Source organism: Somniosus microcephalus, chromosome 4, assembly GCF_052327205.1.
Source record: "Somniosus microcephalus isolate GS21.2 chromosome 4, FLI_Smic_1.0, whole genome shotgun sequence".
Classification (NCBI taxonomy): domain Eukaryota; kingdom Metazoa; phylum Chordata; class Chondrichthyes; order Squaliformes; family Somniosidae; genus Somniosus; species Somniosus microcephalus.
Window position 1 is genome coordinate 270612519 of NC_140990.1, and position 21921 is coordinate 270634439.

General features: G+C 43.9%; 1 protein-coding gene across 2 annotated transcripts in view; it reads left to right on the forward strand.

Moving 5' to 3' along the window:
- The first annotated feature begins 644 nt into the window (after positions 1 to 644).
- Positions 645 to 21921, forward strand: part of fap (fibroblast activation protein, alpha) — a 149854-nt gene continuing 128577 nt past the window's right edge. Inside the window, exons 1-2 of one of the 2 annotated variants that reach the window (XM_085986421.1) lie at positions 645 to 982; positions 1307 to 1394. In XM_085986421.1, the coding sequence (XP_085842547.1) occupies positions 977 to 982; positions 1307 to 1394 (94 nt within the window). In that variant the 5' untranslated portion in view covers positions 645 to 976. The remainder of the gene's footprint in view (positions 983 to 1306; positions 1395 to 21921) is intronic. The other variant, XM_085986422.1, reaches the window with a different exon arrangement.

Sequence of the window (21921 nt, forward strand, 5' to 3'; positions counted from 1 at the left end):
TACCTAAGGGCATGAGAAGGCTGGACTGTTAATCCTCACACTGCATTCTTAGTAACGTTTTTATTCCTTTTTTCTATACCCTTAATTTTATATCTCCTTCTCCTGCAGAGAGATTTCTAGTTTTGATTTGATATTGTGCTGGTGGTTTATTTACTCCACTGATATTTATTGATTTTGTAATGAAGCGTCGATAATGGAACACATAAGGAACATTATATTAACATAGTGCAAGGGCGATATGTATGCGCAGCGGTTAACAGCTGCAAACATCCGCTCCAAAAAGGGAGGGGCAACGGAGATAGTTTTTTTTCTCGCTACACCAGCAATTCGCAAACCTGACCGTCCCAAATGCAAATGAGCATGTAGCAACACAATCCTCCCTTGGGAATATGAATGGATTTCTGTTTGATAGGGGTATAGTCAAATCTTGCCGTTTCGGCTGATGTTGCAGTATTCAAGAGTTAAAAAAACCTGACATTTTTGCTCAGTAACCCTAAACGTAGAGTTGTTGCTTCAGTATACGCTGGCCTCAATCCCAATTGTGAATCTGCTGTTTGAGTTAACCCAAACCGAAAGATAAGTCTGCTGTTGAAGCAGCTGTTCTACCACTACCCACATTTTTTTCCACTGCTGACTCAAAATAAGTACCTCAGCAATGAGAATTTCATAATTGTCTCACTTCTATGATCCACGCCAAAAGATCGCACTTGCTATCAGTTAACCTTTGTATTTACGATTCGTAAACGATCGACTAGCATGATGTTTAATACTGTAAATGATATTTAACGATGGTTTACTAAGCCAAAAAAGACTAGGTACATTAGAGGGGCTGTAAAGTTTTCGCCAGCAGTTTATGACTCGTTGGGTGAGGATCAGCTAGCTGCCTCTCTGTCCGTCCTGCCTCTGCCGCGGTTCAAGAGGGATCAAACCCAACGGGGTTTGCACATCCATCCAAAGAACAAGACTTGAACCAAACATGAAGGTCAGTAACTAGCGCGATATAGTTACCTCGCCGTGCGAAAGGCTGCTTAATATAATACCCAGTGCGACCACAGTCAGATGCAAAGTTTTTGCCAGTGGTTTTAGTTTATGTTGAATTCATCTCACAGAAATTACAAAAGTTTTTTTTTCCTTTTTTTTGGTTTCACTATAACTTTTTGCAAACCTGAATTCCATTCTAATTCTATTGGTTTTGCGGAGTTTTGAGATTTTAACTCTTGATGCCCCTGCTGTGCAATGAAGGAGTGTAGTTTTGTTACCAGGCTCCCAGTATCTTGTCTCCTCCCATGGATTCTTTGTCTTTCAGCTCCTTCTGAAAGTGTTGTTGGGGGTCATTGCATCTGCTGTCGTCATCATCGCGATAGTGGTTCCCGTTGCAGTTGTGTTTTCAAACAGTAAGTGCATTTAAAGCTGTTTAGATGTTACAGCACGTCATTCGTGATGTTTTCAGTTCTTATTTGTAGAATGGCTTTATAATTTCATGCACCAACAGAAATTGATGGAAAAACACAACCAGATTGCAAAGAGCTCACTCAGTCTGCCCCCATTATGTCACTTTAATGTGTTACAGTGCATTGAACCTGTAGAGATTGTCACTGCTCCTCAAAGCACATCCTCGGGAAATGGTGACTGATACCTGTAGCTCTCAATCTTTGAGTCCATGTGGTCCGCTCCGTTGGGGCGAGGACTTCGATGCAGTGCGAATCCTATTTGCCAATAGTAGGATCCAGTACTTATTGTCATCTTCAGTGTTGCCACTTAGTCCTACCAAATGTGACTGTTTTTTGAGGTCTCGGATTTTAGATCCCTAATCTTTTGTTACCTTTTTGTTACTAGTACTCCTTATTGCCACACTTGTGTATGACATTTTCAGGCACATACCAACCACTTGCTGTCATTTTCTTGTCATTGATGGCTAACTACACATCATCAAATAATATAAATGGGCGTGCCTTTCAAATTCTAGATCATCGTTATAATTCCAGGATTGGTATTGATTATTGATTGATTTAAGCCCTCCAAGCTTGTGAAAAAAATAAAGTTACAAATAAAAAAGTGACTTGTCCATCACATAATTAAAATAGCAACCTCTGAATAAGCAAAATTATAATGACAATCAGAATCAGAGAATATTACAGCACATCATGCCTGTGCTGGCTCTTTGGTCGAGCTATCCAATTAGTCCCAATCCCCTGCTCTTTCCCCATAGCCCTGTAATTTTTCCCTTCGCGTATTTATCCAATTCCTTTTTGAAAGTTACAATTGAATCGGCTTCCACCACCTTTCAGCCAGTGCATTCCAGATGATAATATTTCACTGCGTAAAAATATTTCTCCTCACATCAACTCTGGCTCTTTTGCCAATTACCTTAAATCTGTGTTTATTGGTTACCGACCCTACTGTCTCTAGAAACAGTTACTCCTTATTTACTCTATCAAAAACCGTTCATGATATTGAACACTTCTATCAAAATTATCTCTTAAGCTGCTCTGTTCTAAGGAGAACAACCCCAGCTTTTCCAGTCTCTCCACATAACTGAAGTCTCTAATCCCTGGTACCATTCTAGTAAATCTCTTCTGCTGCCTCTCTATATCCTTCCTTAAGTGTGGTGCCCAGAATTAAACACAATACTCTAGCTGAGGCCTAACCAGTGTTCGTAGAATCATAAAATCAGAGAAATTTACGGCACAAAAGGAAACCGTTCGGTCCATTATGTCTGCGCCGGTTGTAAAAGAGCTATCCAGCCTAATCCCACTTTCAATCTCTTGGTCCGTAGCATTGCAGTTTACGGCACATCCAAGTACTTTTTAAATGTGATGAGGGTTTCTGCCTCTACCACCCTTTCAGGCAGTGAGTTCCAGACCCCCACCACCCTCTGGGTGAAAAAATTCTCCTCAACTCCCCGCTAAACCTTCTACCCATTACTTTAAATCTATGCCCCCTGGTTATTGACCTCTCTGCTAAGGGAAATAGGTCCTTCCTGTCCGCTCTATCTAGGCCCCTCATAATTTTGTACACCTCAATCAAGTCTCCCCTCAGCCTTCTCTGTTCCAAAGAAAACAACCCCAGTCTATCCAATCTTTCCTCATAGCAAAATTCTCCAGTCCTGGCAACATCCTTGTAAATCTCTTCTGTACCCTCTGTAGTGCGATCACATCCTTCCTGTAATGCGGTGAGCAGAACTGTATGCAATACTCTAACTACGGCCTAACTAGTGTTTTATACAGTTCAAGCATAACCTTCCATAACCTTTCTATGCCTTGGTTAATAAAGGAAAGTATCCCGTATGCCTTCTTACCCATCTTATCTACCTGTCCTGCTACCTTCAGGGATCTGTGGACATTCACTCCAAGGTCCCTCAGTTCCTTCAAAGATTTGTGTACATAAGCCCCAAGTCTCTCTGTTCCTGCACCCCCTTTAAAATTGTACATTTAGTTTATATTGCCTTTCTTCATTCATCCTATCAAAATGTATCACTTCGCACTTCTCTGCGTTAAACTGGAAAGTACTGAAGTACAAAGGGATCTGGGGGTCCTGGTGCACGAAACTCAAAAGGTTAGTATGCAGGTGCAGCAAGTGATTAAGAAGGCCAATGGAATGTTGGCTTTCATTGCTAGGGGGATAGAATATAAAAATAGGGAGGTATTGCTTCAGTTGTACAAGGTATTGGTGAGACCGCACCTGGAATACTGCGTACAGTTTTGGTGTCCATACTTAAGAAAGGACATACTTGCTCTCGAGTCAGTACAAAGAAGGTTCACTCGGTTAATCCCGGGGATGAGGGGATGGACATATGAGGAGAGGTTGAGTAGATTGGGACTCTACTCATTGGAGTTCAGAAGAATGAGAGGCGATCTTATTGAAACATATAAGATTGTGAAGGGGTTGGATCGGGTGGATGCGGGGAGGATGTTCCCAATGATGGGTGAAACTAGAACTAGGGGGCATAGTCTTAGAATAAGGGGCTGCTCTTTCAAAACTGAGATGAGAAGGAACTACTTCACTCAGAGGGTGGTAGGTCCATGGAATATGCTGCCCCAAAAAGCTGTAGAAGCTACATCATTACATAAATTTAAAACAGAAATAGACAGTTTCCTAGAAGTAAAGGGAATTAAGGGTTACGGGGAGCGGGCAGGAATTTGGACATGAGTCTAGGTTCGGATCGGTCATGGCCCTGTGGGTAGCGGAGCGGGCCCAGGGGCCGTGTAGCCTGATCCTGCTCCTATTTTGTGTGTCTAATTCTGTTAGGTTCAGGAGATGGTTCTGTGATAGTGGATTGGCGGTTAGGATTAGATCAGCCATGATCTTATTGAATGGCGGAGCAGGCTCGAGGGGCCGATTGGCCTACTCCTGCTCCTATTTCTTATGTTCTTATGTGTCTGTCCATTTCAGCAGACTGTCTGGGCTCGATTTTAATCGCCCTGAGGAGGCGGATTTGGAGGCAGGTCAGCAGCGAAAATCGGAGAAAATGGCTTCAGACGCAACCCGCCTCCATCCCGCCCCCATGCGATTTCCATGTCAGGTCAGCCGCTCCCAAACTGACCCGACGGGAAATGGTGGGACAGGTAATTAAGGCAGTTAAGAGCCTGTTAACTGCCTTGCTAATCCTATTTTTATAGTGGTTTCCCATTTTTGTGCCTTTGGCTTCTGTTTCCTGTCTTGTCAGAGACACGCCAGCTGCAAGGAGATGAGTTTCTCGGGCATGATTTGTAGTAATTGGTGCAGCACTTTAAAAGTGCTCCTGCAACATGGCTGACATTCAAATGCAACAACTTTGTTGTTGGAGGTTTGGGATGAGATTTTGTAGATCTACTGACCTTGTGACTGTTCAAGCTGACACCCAGCTGACACCCATCTGCAGTGTTACCTGATTGGAATAATTTCAGGCCACTTTTTTTTGTGTGTGCGCTTGCAAGCTGCTTGCCTCAACTGAAATCTATAGCAATGGGATGGGAACCATTTACATCCTCTCTTCCTGGTCATCAGATTTGGAAGAAGTGCAACCGTGGCAGCACCACAACCAGCCACAACAGCAGCACCAGCACCAGGAGTGCCAACCTCCTCCTCACCCACCTGATGCTGCACAGGACAGAGGGCATTAGCCCCTGATAAAATCGCTGGCCGGGAGGCATTACCATGGCCAGATTTTCTTCACTTGATGCTGTAAACCCTGGCTGCCACATGGTGCTCCAGGTTCATACCATCCCATACCAGCACCGTGAAGCATCCCTTTAATGTCCAAGCCATTCCATGCACACACATCACTATAGTGGGGTGGGGGGGGGGGAGGGGGGGGGTGCTGGAGTTATGACTGAACAAACACTGCAACTCAGTAAAACACTTCTCAATGTGTGCTCAGATCTGTCCAATAAGGGGCACTTTTGGAAAAAGATAGTACACTGTATGACAACACATTACCAGAAACTTCATATGGACATTGGCTAAACCTCTGAAGTGCCTACCCTTGTGTGTTGTTAGTTGGTATGCTTGCAGTAGGATGAGGGTGAGTGTGAGGGGTGGCTAGTGAGATGGGGAAGTGATAAAGTAGATAAAGAGGGTTGGGTGGAGGTTCAAGGTAAGTTGGTGTCCTGGGGAGGTCTCTTCCACCCTTGGAAGGGAAGATAACCTCCCTGCGTGCTGTGACTCCCTCCATAAGCATATGGAGGGACTCATTGGAGAGCCTAGGTGCAAGTGTTCACCTTTGTGCAGTGATTGTCAGTGTTTGCAGCACCGCAATGCTGTCAAACACTGACAGATCAACTGTCAAAATAAAATTGTGCATGGTCCCTTTAAGGAATAAACGGGTCTTTTTCCGAGTGGCAGGCAGTGACTAGTGGGGTACCGTAGGGATTGGTCCTTGGACCCCAGCTATTCACAATATATATTAATGATCTAGACAAGGGAACTAGATGTAATATCTCCAAATTTGCAGACGACACAAAGCTGGGTGGGCGTGTGTGCTGTGAGGAGGATGTCGAGAAACTCCAGGATGATTTGGACATGTTGGGTGATTGGGCAGAAACATGGCAGATGCAATATAACGTGGATAAATGTGAGGTTATCCACTTTGGTGGCAAAAACAGGAAGGCAGATTATTATCTAAATGGCAATAGATTAGGAGAAGGGGAAGTGCAACGAGACCTGGGTGTCCTTGTGCACCAGTCGCTGAAGGTAAGCATGCAGGTGTAGCAGGCAGTTAAGAAGGCAAATGGCATGTTGGCCTTCGTAGCGAGAGGGTTTGAGTACAGGAACAAGGATGTCTTGTTGCAGTTGTACAGGGCCTTGATGAGACCACATCTTGAGTATTGTGTGCAGTTTTGGTCACCTTATCTGAGGAAGGATGTTCTTGCCATGGAAGGAGTTCAGTGAAGATTCACCAGGCTGATACCTGGGATGGCAGGAATGACGTATGAGGAGAGATTGGGTTGATTGGGCTTGTACTCGCTGGAGTTTAGAAGAATGAGAGGGGATCCCATTGAAACTTATAAAATTCTGACAGGACTGGACAGACTAGATGCAGGAAGGATGTTCCCGATGGTCGGGGAGTGCAGAACCAGGGGACACCGTCTAAGGATAAAGGGTAGGCCATTTAGGACAGAAATGAGGAGGAATTTCTTCACCCAGAGAGTGGTGAACCTGTGGAACTCTCTACCACAGAAGGCGGTGGAGGCCAGTTCATTAAATATATTCAAGAAGGAGTTGGATATATTTCTTAAGGCTAAAGGGATCAAGGGGTATGGGGAGAAAGCAGGGACCGGGTACTGAATTTGGATGATCAGCCATGATCGCATTGAATGGTGGAGCAGGCTCGAGGGGCCAAATGGCTACTCCTGCTCTTATCTTCTATGTTTCTATGTAAACCAGCAGATGAAGCATCATCAAATGACATCATCAGACCCGCTTCCTGTTAATTGGCCGGTAAGCCCGCAGGGCAGGCTTAACAAGACCAATCAAGGGAAAATCACATCTGCAGAGCGGAGGCAGCTGGGGGCGTGACCGGAACCCGGAAACCAGATGTCCTGCCCCCATTCCGCCTCCAGAATTAAATTTGCGGCCTCTGTCTAAGTCCTCCTGAAGTCTGTTACTATCCTCCTCATTGTTTACTATATTTCCAAGTTTTGTGTCATCTGTAAACTTTGAAATGATGCCCTGTATACCCAAGTCCAGGTCATTAATATACATCAAAAAGAGCAGTGGTCCTAATACACTGCAATAAAAAGAGAAAAAAAAGGCTTGCATTTATATAGTGCCTTTCACGACCACTGGACATTCCAAAGCACTTTACAGCCAATGGAGTACTTTTTGAAGTGTAGTCACTGTTGCAATGTAGGAAACGCAGCAGCCAGTTGGTGCACAGCAAGCTCCCACAAACAGCAATGTGATAATGACCAGACAATCTGTTTTAGTGATGTTGATTGAGGGATAAATATTGGCCAGGACACCGGGGATAACTCCCGTGCTCTTCTTCGAAATAGTGCCATGGGATTTTTTACATCCACCTGAGAAGGCAGACTGGGCCCCGGTTTAATGTCTCATCTGAAAGACGCCACCTCTGACAGTGCAGCACTCTCTCAGCACTGCACTGGAGTGTCAGCCTAGATTTATGTGCTCAAGTCTCTGGAGTGGGACTTGAACCCATAATCCTCTGACTCAGAGGCAAGGGTGCTAATAGCTGAGCCATGGCAGACACATAATTACATAATTATTTCATAATGATACTACTGTAAAAAGCTTCACCTTAAATGTTTCCATAAGGAAAACTGCAGCTTATTCAACAAACTTCCCTCCCCTATGACCTCTACCATAGAGGAGGGCAATGTCATGGGGCACCATTATCTCCAAGTTCCCCTCCAAGTCACAGATTGTCATAACTTGGATATATATCGTCATTCTTTTATTGTCACTGGTCAACATAACTGGACCAACAACCCAAAACCTTTCCACCATCTACAAGGCACAAGTCAGAAGTGTGATGAAATACTCTCCACTTGCCTGGATGAGTGCAGCTCCAACAACACTCAAGAAACTCAACACCATCCAGGACAAAGCAGCCTGCTTAATTGGCACCACATCCACCACCTTAAACATTCACTCCCTCCACCACCGGTGTACCATGGCTGCAGTGTGTACCATCTACAAGATGCACTGCAGCAACTCGCCAAGGCTTCTTCGGCAGCACCTCCCAAACCCACAACCCAAAGACGCATGGGAACACCACCACCTCCAACTTCCCCTCCAAGCCACACACCATCCTGACTTGGAAGTATATTGCTGTTCCTTCATTGTCGCTGTGTCAAAATCCTGGAACTCCCTCCCTAACAGCACTGTGGGAATACCTTCACCACACGGACTGCAGCGGTTCAAGAAGGTGGCTCACCACCACCTTCTCAAGGGAAACTAGGGATGGGCAATAAATGCTGGCCTTGCCAGCGACACCCACATACCATGAATGAATTTTAAAAAAAATTCCTGGAATTCCTTACCTAATACCATTGTGGGAGCACCATCACCATAAGGACTGCAGCAAAGAAAGAAAAAAAGAAGTTGCATTTATATAGTGCTTTTTATGACCTCAGGAGAGTAGAGTCAGTGGTTAGTGACAATTATAGACAAGGGTATATCATGTATGCCATTTATTTTATGGGGGAGGTTTTGGAGGTATGTGGGCACAGAAAATTTTGCTTTGACGCTTTATTTGGTGTATTTTCCAGCATTTGGGAATAGACGTAAATATCTGATCTTATTTATATTACATCTGAGAGGTTACAGTCCACTAAGCTGGAGAGAAAACAATTATAATGGTGATTCATGTATGCTGTGGTAATCTATTATTAACAAAATAATCTACTTGTTTCTTGTTTCAAGTTGCTTCTTACTATTTTGCGGCACTTTATTGACCCTAGAAATTATTATTAACGATATTATCATATTTGTATGATATTATTTTGTCTAATGTTTCAACACAGAAAATTAACCCATTTATTTTAAATGGATTAGAACCTCTGCTAAAATAGTGGATATATGACTACATTAAACATTCCGCTGTTAATATCTCCAATAACGATTTGACTTTTGTCTCAATATAAATCACTGATAATTAATAGCATTTATTTAAAAATAGGTTTTCATTATAGTAACTGCCACAAAATCTTATGATCTTCATCAGAATGTGGCTGCCCACAATGCCTTGGCCTGGTGTCACTTGTTATCTTGTGCTTCTGGAGCCAAGAGCTGATGTATTTCTTTGGATTCCACAGAGGAAGAGATAATCTATTCAGGTTCATAACAGGAGACTTAGCCTGCTTGAGATGAAGACTGCTGTTCTATTGTAATTTCTCTTTATCATAATTATTAGGAGGCTACATTAATACTAGATTCTTCAAAAATGGGGATCAATAAAATTAAAAATGAGCAATGCTGCATAGTTTCAGTTGTGAAGAACATAAATGCCGCCCAAAGAAGGTTGACACAATCATATTTGAAATGTAGCCAAATAATTCATCAAATATCAAGTTTGAGTAATAGGCAGAGGTTAATTAATTAATGGGCCACAAACCATTCATAATTATCCAATTAATAGCAGGTTGGGGATTTCTTCACAGAAATCACAGAAATCACAGAAACCCTACAGTGCAGATAGAGGCCATTTCGGCCCATCGAGCCTGCACCGACACATATCCCACCCGATCCCCGTAACCCCTACACCAACACATATCCCACCCTATCCCTGTAACCCCACGTATTTAATCCCCCTAACACTAAAGGTCAATTTATCATAGCCAATCAACCTAACCCGCACATCTTTGGACTGTGGGAGGAAACCGGGGCACCCGGAGGAAACCCACGCAAACACGGGGAGAATGTGCAAACTCCACACAGACAGTCACCCGAGGCTGGATTCGAACCCGGGTCCCTGGCGCTGTGAGGCAACAGTGCTAACCACTATGCCACCGTGCTGCAACATAAATAATAATGAAGTTCATGAAAGTTAAAACATGTTATAACATGGAATGTATATAAATGAGGATTGAATACACTATTTAATGTTAATGGGGAATGTGTCTGAATATGGATTTTACATATATGGGTAGAAGTTACACAGCGGTTCACCAATCTGTCCACATAATTTCGGCAGAAGATCGACTGAAACCTTGGCTTCAGTGTGTATAGGACTGGGAAGTTAATATTCCTAGATATAACATTTTCAGGAATGATAGGGAGGGGGAAAAAGGGTGGGGTGTTAGTGATAGTGAAGGATTCTATCACAGCACTAGAATGTAAATGTATCTTAAATGGCTGCATTCAGACAGAATCCATATGGATAGAGTTAAGAAATGGGAAGGAAAATGTTATAATTCTTTGTGTGCATAACAGACCATCAAATAGTAGAGATAAGATAGAGCCAGAAATCTGCAGATAGTTTAAAAGGAGAGTAAGAACAACAGGGCAATAATGGTGGGGCTTTTTGCTATCCCAAGATAAACTGGATAAAAGGAGGATTTTTTAAAGAATGTATCCAGGGCTGCTTGCTAGAACATTGGGCCAGATTTTATTGTAACAGGGCATCTAATGGCATCTACCATTAGTTAGACTTGCCCCTGCACCCTTCAACTCAAAACATCTTTGCCCACTAAGTTGCTGAAAGTGCGAGCTGAGAACAGCCTTGCCTGAAGTTGTTGTACCATTTATGCATAAATAACAGCGAGCGCCTTTAGCCTCACCATTATTTTGACAAAATTTGGCCCAATATGTTTCTTATCCAACAAGGAAAGAAGCATTGTTTCATTTAGCTCCATGGAGGTAAATTCAAAACTAATCTGCGGAAACAATATTTCAATGAGCGAATGGTCAATCTCTGGAACAGGCTCCCGAGGGAGATGATGAAAGCAGTCTGTATTGAATCATTTAAATGCAAATTATTCAGATTTCTTTCAGAAAATAACATTTTGGGATACAGTATATGAGTAATTGGAGACATATGGTAGATGTACCATGTATGGGAGGAACAGGTGTCATTGGACTTATGATTCCCAAAGCTTTCCACCACTGTGGTTTTTTTTGCGTCATGTCTGGGTCTGTTGTAGACGATTTGATGGACATTGATTGCTATGATTAGATAACAACTTCATTATTGTTGTATCATACAACTATGCGACTACCAGGATGGTAGAAGGCGAACTAGATGGACCTTGGTCTTTTTACGTTTAGCAATTCCTATTTTTCTATGTACTATCTATTCAAGGTTGCTGCAGCTAATTATAGGTCATCTTGACCTTCAAGTAATATAATAATATTGAGATAGTGCAAGAACATGGAAAAGAGTCAATGTCATGTAGCTGCACAGCTTTTAGGCCATACTGACTGATAAAAACTGAACTCAGTGTGCCCGATTGATTTATGTGAAGTGCTTTAAGAATTATTATTGCACACAGAAGTTGGTATATGTACTTACTCATTTTACCTTTCCAATACAGAAGTATCCTCAATCGTGGAAAGCATTCACTGCTCTGGTTGTTTTCATGCTAGTAATGCACAGGTTAATTTCTTAGTGGTTACTTGATGGGACAGAATCGGATTTAAAGCATGTCAGGGTAGACTTTTTTGTATGATGACTTCTGGCAGCTGCTGCCACGTATAGTGTACTTTTGCCTTACTTTAACAGATTTTCCTAATATTCTTCCTCATCGGCTGGATTTAAGAGAGTGTTGACCCTTACTGCCATTTCCTCCCATACTTTCTGCATTTAAATGGTTTCTTTCTTTCCCTCACTCTCTACAGAAGTGCATCCCGTGCCCAGTCAATAAACCTTGCTTTCCTTTATCTGATAGCCTCCATAGCACAATAATATGGCACCATTAACAGCTATCCTGCTCTTTCCTGCACTATTGCAAAGGATTAAGTGGCTGTTTATTTGGTTTAAGTGGCTGCTTAGCACTGTTAACAGATGCTAGCCTTTATTATTGATCTTGCTGCTCCACTGGACAACCAGCTGTGTCGGTGTTATAGTGTATGATGTATTACTCCTTCAAAAAACATCAGAAATGGTAGTGTAGTGGTTATGTGACTGGACTAGTAATTCAGAAGCCTAAATTAATAATCCAGGGAATGTGAGTTCATATCACACCATGGCAGTTTGGGAATTTGAATTCAGTTTAAAAAAAATCTGGAAATGAAAAGCTGGTATCATTAAAAGTGGCCACTAAGCTGCTGTTTTGTCATACTAAACCAACTGGTTAACTAATGTCCTTAAGGGAAGGAAACCTGCCATCCTTACCTGTTCTGGTCTATATGTGACTCCAGTCATACATCAACATGGTTGACTCTTAACTGCCCACTGACATGGCCTAGAAAGCCACTCAGTTGTATCTCAGGGATGGGCAACAAATGCCAACCTTGCCAGTGATACCCACTGTCTTGTTTTGCACACTTTGTACAAAAATAATAAATTGCAGGACAACAGAGTATTACAGTTTAAACTCTTTTAATGAAGCATCAGATCTGTGCTTACTCATATCAGTACAGCACCGTGTGGACAAGAGGGAGTCAGGACCCTCTGGGTCTTCTAAACAATAGCAGTCCTTACAGATGCCTGCAGGCCAATGACAACTCAGCATGTGATCACATGTGAATATAATAGGTATTCCTTACAGATGCCTGCGGGCCAATGATAAATCAATATGCAAATGTTACATCCCCTTTCTTTTAAAAGAAAAATGTTATGCATTACTTTTGAACCTTTCTTCTACATAATGTTCTCAGTAGCACCAACATATAAGTAAACTCAACATTTAACTAGCACTGAAAACATCTCAACGTTTCAATAACGATGTACAGTTTTTTTTAGGGCAGCGATCCGCCTACACCCTTTGACAGTTCACAAGTCAAGGATAACTCTAGGCTTGACCTCTCGTCCCGACCTTGTGTGGTATGGAACTGAGCATGCTCCCGAATCGGTCAATAAATCAGGTTCAGGTTTAGGTTATGTAAGTATGATGTGTTTTGTGTATTGCTCTGTTCATCACACTCTGTTGCACTGATCCTCTCGTCGGAATGATGGGGTTGTTCCTTGGTGTTCAGGAGGTGCCTGCGATTGCGGCAGTAAACCTGTCCTTCTGGGGTGCGGACATGATATGATCGCTCAGTGTCAGCTGGCTGGATGATGACTGCTGGCTTCCAGTAGTCATGCTCCTGGATTCTGACGGATTCTCCATTGTGCAGCGGCGGCAGTAGTCTAGCTGACCTGTCATAGTATCTCTTTTGGTGTTGCTGTCTCTGTACATGTTTTGCATGCACTTGCTTGCAGCTGATGACCTCTGGCTGCAGCTGCTGGTTGGTGCTTGGAAGGATTGAGCGAAGTCTGCGGCTCATCAACAGCTGTGCTGGTGACTTGAAGTTGTCAACCGGAGTGTTGCGGTACTCAAGGAGACTGATGTAGGGGTCTCTTTTGTCCGCTTTGGCTTTGTCCATGAGTGCCGTTGCAATCTGGACAGTTGTTTCAGCAAGGCCATTACTTTGAGGGTAATGTGGGCTTGATGTGACATGTGTGAAATCCCATGCCTTGGCAAACGACTCGAACTCTTTCGATTTGTATTGGGGGCCATTGTCTGAGACTAAAGTCTCTACAATGCCATGCCTGGCAAAGGCTGCCTTTAGCTTGTGGATCACAGCTGCAGATGTGGTGCTGTGAAGCTTGTCCAATTCAAAAAATCTGCTGTAGTAATCAACAGTCACTATGTAGTCCTCGTTGTTCCATGTGAACAGATCCGTTGCCGCGACCTGCCAAGGCCTGTCTGGGATACGGTGAGGTATCATGGGCTCTTTGACATTTGATGGGCAGTGTTCTAGACAAATGGAACATTTTCCGACAATGTCCTCAATGTGTTTGCACATTCCGGGCTAAAACATATTGGCCCAGTAATTCGGGTCCAAATGCGTGAGTACGGTCTGGGTACTCACGCATCTGGCCGGATGAAATGCCGGCGTTCAGGAAACACCGTGCATGCGGGGAACGCCGGCATTTCCAGTCCTCTGAACGAAGGGGTTCAGAGGCACAGCGCGTGCGACTGCACAGGCAGCGCGTGCGCAGTGAACTTCGTCGATTTCATTCATGGATTCAGTGAGGGTAAGTCCTTACAAGTTACACTTGAAAAAAGCATGTGTAAAGTTGCTCCAAGGCTGCGGAGGAAGATATATTTTATCGTGGAGCTTCTGAAAGGCAATATTTTTGTTTGGGAAAGGGAGGAAAATTATTTTAAGAAATGCTGAGGTTAGTTTTAAAGTTTAAATTTTTTTTTTTAAACGGGTTTTCAGTACGCTAGGTAGAAGGAGCAATTGTGGCTGTGTGAATTGAATGTGAGAATGAGTGTTCTAAAATGAGTAATGTAACATTTCCAACACTTTTAAGAAAGAAACTTTTCATCAGTAATAAGTAATTATGTATGTATGTCTGCATATATTCTTTTACGTATATGTATGTATGTTTTATATTCCTTTACTTATGTGTATGAATGTATGTTTTTAATTATGATTTTCCAATAAGTTACTTTCTCTGAAAGTCATAATTAAATACATACATTCATACACATAAGTAAAGGAATATATACATACACGCAAAGGAATATATACAGACATACATACATAATTACTTAAAAGAATATATTACTGATGAAAAGTTTCTTTCTTAAAAATGTTGGAGTCATTTTCACATTTAATAAACACAGCAAATTCAATTCACATAGCCACAATTGATCCTTCTACCTACAGTACTGAAAACCCGTTTTAAAAAACAAAAATAAACTTTAAAACTTACCTCAGCATTTCTTAAAATAACTTTCATCCCTTTCCCAAACAACCGCAGCCTCTGGAGCAACTGTACTCATGCTTTTTTCATGTGTAAGTTGTAAGGACTTGACCTCACTGAAAGCATGAATGAAAGTGACGAATTTTACTGCGCACGCGCTGCCTGTACAGTCGCACGTGTTCTGCCTCTGAACCCCTTCGTTCAGAGGACAGGAAATGCCGGTTTTCCCCGCATGCGCTGTGCATGCTGAAAACCGGCATTTCCTCCGGACAGACGCGTAAGTACCCCGACCGTACTCGCGCGTTTGGAAGGGAATTACTGGGCCAACATTTTACATGTCAATAAAATGAAAAATTTAACAATTGCACGATTTGCCCCCTCGCATCTGCGACTGAGGGTCCAAGGAGGTGCATTGCGCAACAGGTCATCGTCGTACGTATCCTCACACTGTTCCCTTTCGGGAACTGTATGAAGTGGTGGAAGGATTTCTGGCCACGTTAACACTCCTTCTGTGACCATAACCATCTTCATACCAGCCATTAGGGTGGTTAGTCCTATGGCGTGAGGGTTTTACGGGCTCCCACAACCCATCTGAGGGGGGGGGCACCCACACCCGCGGACGCAAGTATCCCGCTGGATGTCCACCCAGAATTTATAGTTGGAGCTCCGACTCCACTTGCCAGGACTGTCTGGAGCGGGGTTCGAAACCCTACTCCTTCTGGCCCAGCGGCGGGGATGCTTACCGCTACGCAAAAGGCCCACTCCGCACAAAAGGTGACACCCATACGTTTCCTGCGCCTTTTCCCTCCCCGTGACTGGAGCCCTATGCTGCCACTTGAAAGACCAAGCTATCATCTGTCCTTTTTGCGGCGCCTTTGACTTCTCATTACCAATGATGAGCAGGCGCTGCACCTCCACCTCGTTGAGGAGATTGCTGAGGTCATCATCAGTTCAATTGTGAGTTCTTTTAATGCCGTGAATTGTGCTCATTCCAGCCATTTCACGTTGCTAATCGGATTGGGCCTTTGGCGTAGCGGTAGGATCCCCGCCGCTGGGCCAGACGGGGTAGGGTTTCGAACCCCGCTCCAGACAGTCCCGGCAAGTGGAGTCGGAGCTCCGGCTCTAAATTCTGGGTTGACATCCAGTGGGATATTTGCGTCCGTGGGTGTGGGTGGCCCCCCCTCCTTGTATAGCTTGTGGGAGCCCGTAAAACCCTCCCGCCATAGGACTAACCACCCTAATGGCTGGTTCAAAGATGGTTACGGTCACGGAATGAGTGTTAATCACGGCCATAAATCCTTCCACCACTTCATACAGTTCCCCAAAGGGAACAGTGTGAAGACACGTATGACGACGACATTGCTAAATAAATAAATGGAATAAAAAAAATTATTTTAGGGCTTTTAAAAGTCTTTAAATTGCTTTAATTCTGTTTAAAACTACTTCAAATTCTTCAAAATAATGTAAATGTTTTTAAAAGTTTATAAAAGTTACCAAAAGCTTCATAAAAATACCAAAAACCTATTTAAAATGCTGCTTTGCATGTAAAAATGCTTAGCAGCTTGTGAGAAACATTGGGGGCATGTCCTATTAAACTGAGACCTCAAGGGGCGTGTCTCACTTGCACAGCGCGCTCCAGGCTTCGCGCTGGCTGCACTCCTGGGCGGCGTGACGTCAGACGCTGCCCGGGATTCTTCTTTTTCAAACACGAATTCCAGGCGTCCCTGGAGGTGAAATGTCAGCGCGTCGGGTAAGTGCATATACGGGGCTTGCACGCGCGGCAAGCCACCGACCCGAATTACTGGGCCATTGTCACGTGCTCTTTGTTTGCATTTTTCCATGCCCATATGTCCAGCATGAATTTTTGTCAACATCTCTTTGAGACTGGTAGGAATGATGATTTTCTCCCCTTTGAAGATGATTCCGTTGATTTGTGACAGTTTGTCTCTGTGGTTCCAGAATTCAGATATGCTCTGAGGGCATTTCCTCCTTTCCTCAGGCCATCCTTCATGTATGACTTTGCTCAGCAATGTGAGTTGTGCATCTTTCTCTGTTGCTGCTCGGATCTCCTTCAGTTTTGAGTCACTCACAGGTAAGCTGTTGTACACCATGTGCACCTGCACATCCATGCCTTCACTGAGGCTGTTGTCCTGGTAGCTTAGAGACTTTCTGGAGAGCATGTCTGCGACAGGAATGTCTTTGCCTGGACGGTGAATGATTGTGAAGTCATACTTCTGTAGCTGAAGGATCATTCTCTGTAGCCTTGGTGGGGCTGCGGCTAGTGGTTTCCTCATGATTGACTCGAGGGGCTTGTGGTCGGATTCCACAATGACTTGTCGGCCATAGACGTACTGGTGGAAACGCTTACATCCAAACAGAATTGCATATAGCTCTTTCTTGATTTGAGCATAGTTGATTTCACTGTCTGAGAGAGATCTGGAAGCGTAGCCGATGGGCTTTCCTTCTTGCAGTAATACTGCGCCTAGTCCGTACTTTGACGCGTCCACTTGTAGTCTGAGCTCTTTGTTGGGGTCGAAGTAGGCAAGAACTGGTCCTGGTTCTCTGGTGATTAGGTCTTTCATTTTCTGAAATGCTGTGTCATGTTGTTTGTCCCATAGGAACTCATTGGATTGTTTGAGCAACTGACGCATGGCGCATTGATTTCGGAGAGGCTCGGGGCAAACTTGGCTAAGTAGTTAACCATGCCTAGTACTGTCTCTAGCTCTGCGCGGTTCTTCGGTGGCTCCATCTTCTTGATGGCAGAGATTTTCTTTGGATCCGGCTTAATGCCATCAGTTGAGAGGCGATGCCCGAAATAACTGATCTCGGTGGATCCGATTATGCTTTTCTCAGGGTTGAGCCGGATACCTTTCTCCCGTGATCTTTGTAGCATCGCACGGAGGTTCCTGTCATGTTCCTCTCTATTCCTGCCATAGATGAGGATGTCGTCTATGATTGTAACTACTCTGTCGAGGCCTTCATAGGTTTCGTCAATCTTCCGCTGGAATTCATCCTGAGCTGAGATAAGACCAAATGGTAAACGCAGAAATCGGTAGCGTCCAAATGGTGTGTTGAACGTTGTTAGCTTAGATGACTCTTCCGTGAGCTTGATATTCCAGTATCCTGATCATGCATCCATTACACTGAAGTAACGTGCTCCCACTAGCTTGGGTGTGATGTCATCTAGCGTTGGTAGAGTGTAGTGAGGGCATTTGATAGCCTTGTTCAAATCTCTGGGGTCGAGACAGACTCTCAGCTTGCCTGTACGTGGTTTCTCAACCACTACTAACGCGTTAACCCACTCTGTCGGTTCTGTTTCCCGGACGATGATTTTTGTATTTTCCATGCTCTGCAGCTCCTCCTTCAGGCGACTACATAGAGCAAGGGGTATCCTTCTCGGTGGGCAAACCACAGGGGTTGTTGCTGGGTCAAGGTGAATAGTGCATTCACCTGGGAATAGTCTGATTCCTTTGAAAACGTCAGCAAGCTCCTCCATGACTGTCTGCTTCTCAACTGGTGCTGTCAATGATAGCACTAGCTTGATGAGGTCCATGTCTAAACATGTCTTTAGACCTAGCACTGGAGGTGCTTGAGTGTCAATAATGTAAAAGTCCAACATGTCGCTTTCTTTGTACTTGCATTTCATCACGCATGTGCCTTTTACAATGAGCTGCTCACCCCCATAGCCGGTCAGTCTGCATGAGGTGGGCTGTAGCTCACACTCATCCTTCAAGCTGCGATACTCACTCAGAGGAATTATATTAACCTGAGATCCAGTGTCTAGTTTAAACTTAAGCTCTTTGCCCTGTTTTCCTATCTCAATATCAACATAGGCTTGCTCAGTCTCTGAAATCTGTTTTTTCTGTGACACAGAATCAATAAACAGTTCCTCTGCATTTGGCTCTCTATTTGGCATTTGGCTGTCACTCACTGTGTGTACTGCTTTTCGAAAAACAGTCCTGCAAACTTTAGCAAAATGGTTCCATTTACCACATTTAGTACATTGCCTTCCTTTGGCAGGGCAGTACTTCTTTTCTCCATGCCAGTTGTTTCCACAATATCCACAGTTTTTGAAGCATTTTATGTCTGTGTCGCCCATTTTTAGAACTCTCTGTTCTTTCTGTTCTGAAACACGCTCTCTGGGCGGTGTTCTTTGGTGTGTGTCTATTAACTGCGTGCACTGTCTGTTCACTCGAGCTGCTCGTGGCGCCGGTTATGGTTTTCAACTGTGCTTGGGCTATCTCGTGCGATCTAGCTATGTCCATAGCTTTGTCCAGCGTTAGCCCGGACCCAACATTCAAAAGTTTCTCTCTCACTTTAATTGAATGTATTCCAAACACGATGCGGCCTCTGACCATCTCATCTTTATCTGCATATGCACAGTCATTTACCAGCAGTTTTAACTCAGTCACGAACTGTTCAAACGACTCACTAGCTCCTTGTACTTTCTCCTGAAACTTGTACCTAGCGAATATTGTATTTGTCTTGGGCATCACATATGCTTCAAAACGGTCAAAATAACTTTTCAGTACCTTTGCTTCATCTGCGGTGAGAGACCATGTGTTAAAAATGTCTCTCCCTTTTTCTTTGATCCACAGGAGTAGGTAGCTGCATTTTTCTTCCTCTCCTTTTCTTTTCAACGGACCCGAGAACATTAACTCCACGTGTTGCTTGAACTTGCACCATTCTCTATGTAAGTTCAAAGATTCCCAATTCATTCGAGGTAAGGGAGCTCCAACGATGTCCATTTCAAATCCCTGTTCTGACACCATGTCTTGTTTTGCACACTTTGTACAAAAATAATAAATTGCAGGACAACAGAGTATTACAGTTTAAACTCTTTTAATGAAGCATCAGGTCTGTGCTTACTCATATCAGTACAGCACCGTGTGGACAAGATGGAGTCAGGACCCCCTGGGTCTTCTAAACAATAGCAGTCCTTACAGATGCCTGCAGGCCAATGACAACTCAGCATGTGATCACATGTGAATATAATAGGTATTCCTTACAGATGCCTGCGGGCCAATGATAAATCAATATGCAAATGTTACACCCACATTCTGATAATGAATTTAGCAGTAGTGTTATGTAAACCCCAACAATCGTAAGCAATGTTTAGTTAACATTTGATTACCAACAGTAATTTTCAGGCCACAGTTTCTTTGTCTCTTACAAGTATAATCAACAGCTACCAACTATTTATCATTGGCTCCATCTTGGTACTGCTTCATAATCTATTGACATTCTTGGTATTACTATCTCCTCTTGTCTCAAATGGAATTCCCACAGCTCATCCATTGTCAAAGCTACCTCCAAGAAGCTTTGTTTCCGCTTCTGTGTTAAACACTTACTTTCCCCATAACAAATGTTAACCCTCTATAAAGCCTTAGTCTTTCCAAAACATATATATTGCTTCACTATCTGAGAAGAATCCTCTAATACCTCTCATTCACTTCTGGATAGGATACAATGAATGGTTTATCAAAGAAAATGCAAAGATGAGAAAACACCATTTTCTTTTATTCCTTCACGGGATGTGGGCGTCGCTGGCAAGGCCAGCATTTATTGTCCATCCCTAATTGCCCTTGAGAAGATGGTGGTGAGCCGCCTTCTTGAAACCGCTGCAGTCCGTGTGGTGAAGGTATTCCCACAGTGCTGTTAAAGAGGGAGTTCCAGGATTTTGACCCAGCGATGATGAAGGGATGGCGATATATTTCCAAGTCAGGATGGTGTGTGACTTGGAAGGGAACTTGGAGGTGGTGGTGTTCCCATGTGCCTGCTGTCCTTGTCCTTCTAGGTCGTAGAGGTCGCAGGTTTGGGAGGTGCTGCCGAAGAAGCCTTGGCAAGTTGCTGCAGTGCATCTTGTAGATGGTACACACTGCAGCCATGGTGCACCCATGTTGGACGGAGTGACTGTTTAAAGTGGCGGATAGGGTGCCAATCAAGCAGGCTGCTTTGTCCTGGATGGTGTCGAGCTTCTTGAGTGTTGTTGGAGCTGCACTTGTCCAGGCAAGTGGTGAGTATTTCATTACACTCCTGACTTGTGCCCTGTAGATGGTGGAAAGGCTTTGGGGAGTCAGGAGGTGAGACACTCGCTGCAGAATACCTAGCCTCTGACCTGCTTTTGTTGCCACAGTACTTATGTGGCTGGTCCAGTTAAGTTTCTGGTCAATGGTGACCCCAGGATGTTGATGTTGGAGGATTCGGCGCTGGTAATGCCATTGAATGTCAAGGGATGGTGGTTAGACTCTCTCTTGTTGGAGATAGTCATTGCCTGGCACTTGTGTGGCATGAATGTTATTTGCCACTTATCAGCCCAAGCCTAAATGTCGTCCAGGTCTTGCTGCATGTGGGCATGGACTGCTTCAATATTTGAGGAATTGCGAATGACACTGAACACTGTGCAATCATCAACGAACATCCCCACTTCTGACCTTATGATGGAGGGAGGGTCATTGATGAAGCAGTTGAAGATGGTGGACCTAGAACACTGCCCTGAGGAACTCCTGCAGTGATGTCCTGCGGCTGAGATGATTGATCTCCAACAACCACAACCGTCTTCCTTTGTGCTAGTTATGACTCCAGCCAGTGGAGAGTTTTCCCCCTGATTCCCATTGACTTCAACTTTACTAGGGCTCTTTGATGCCACACTTGGTCAAATGCTGCCTTGATGTCAAGGCCAGTCACTCTCACCTCACCTGCAGAATTCAACTCTTTTGTCCATGTTTGGACTAAGGCTGTAATGAGGTCTGGAGCCGAGTGGTCCTGGCGGAACCCAAACTGAGCATCAGTGAGCAGGATGTTGGTGAGTAAGTGCCACTTGATAGCACTGTTGACGACATGTTCCATCACTTTGCTGATGATTGAGAGTAGACTGATGGGGCGGTAATTGGCTAGATTCGATTTGTCCTGCTTTTTGTGGACAGGACATACCTGGGCAGTTGTCCACATTGTTGGATAGATGCCAGTGTTGTAGCTGTACTGGAACAATTTGCTAGAGGCACGGCTACTTCTGGAGCACAAGTCTTCAGCATGACAGCCGGGATGTTGTCGGGGTACATAGCCTTTGCTGTATCCAGTGCGCTCAACCGTTTCTTGATATCACATAGAGTGAATCGAAT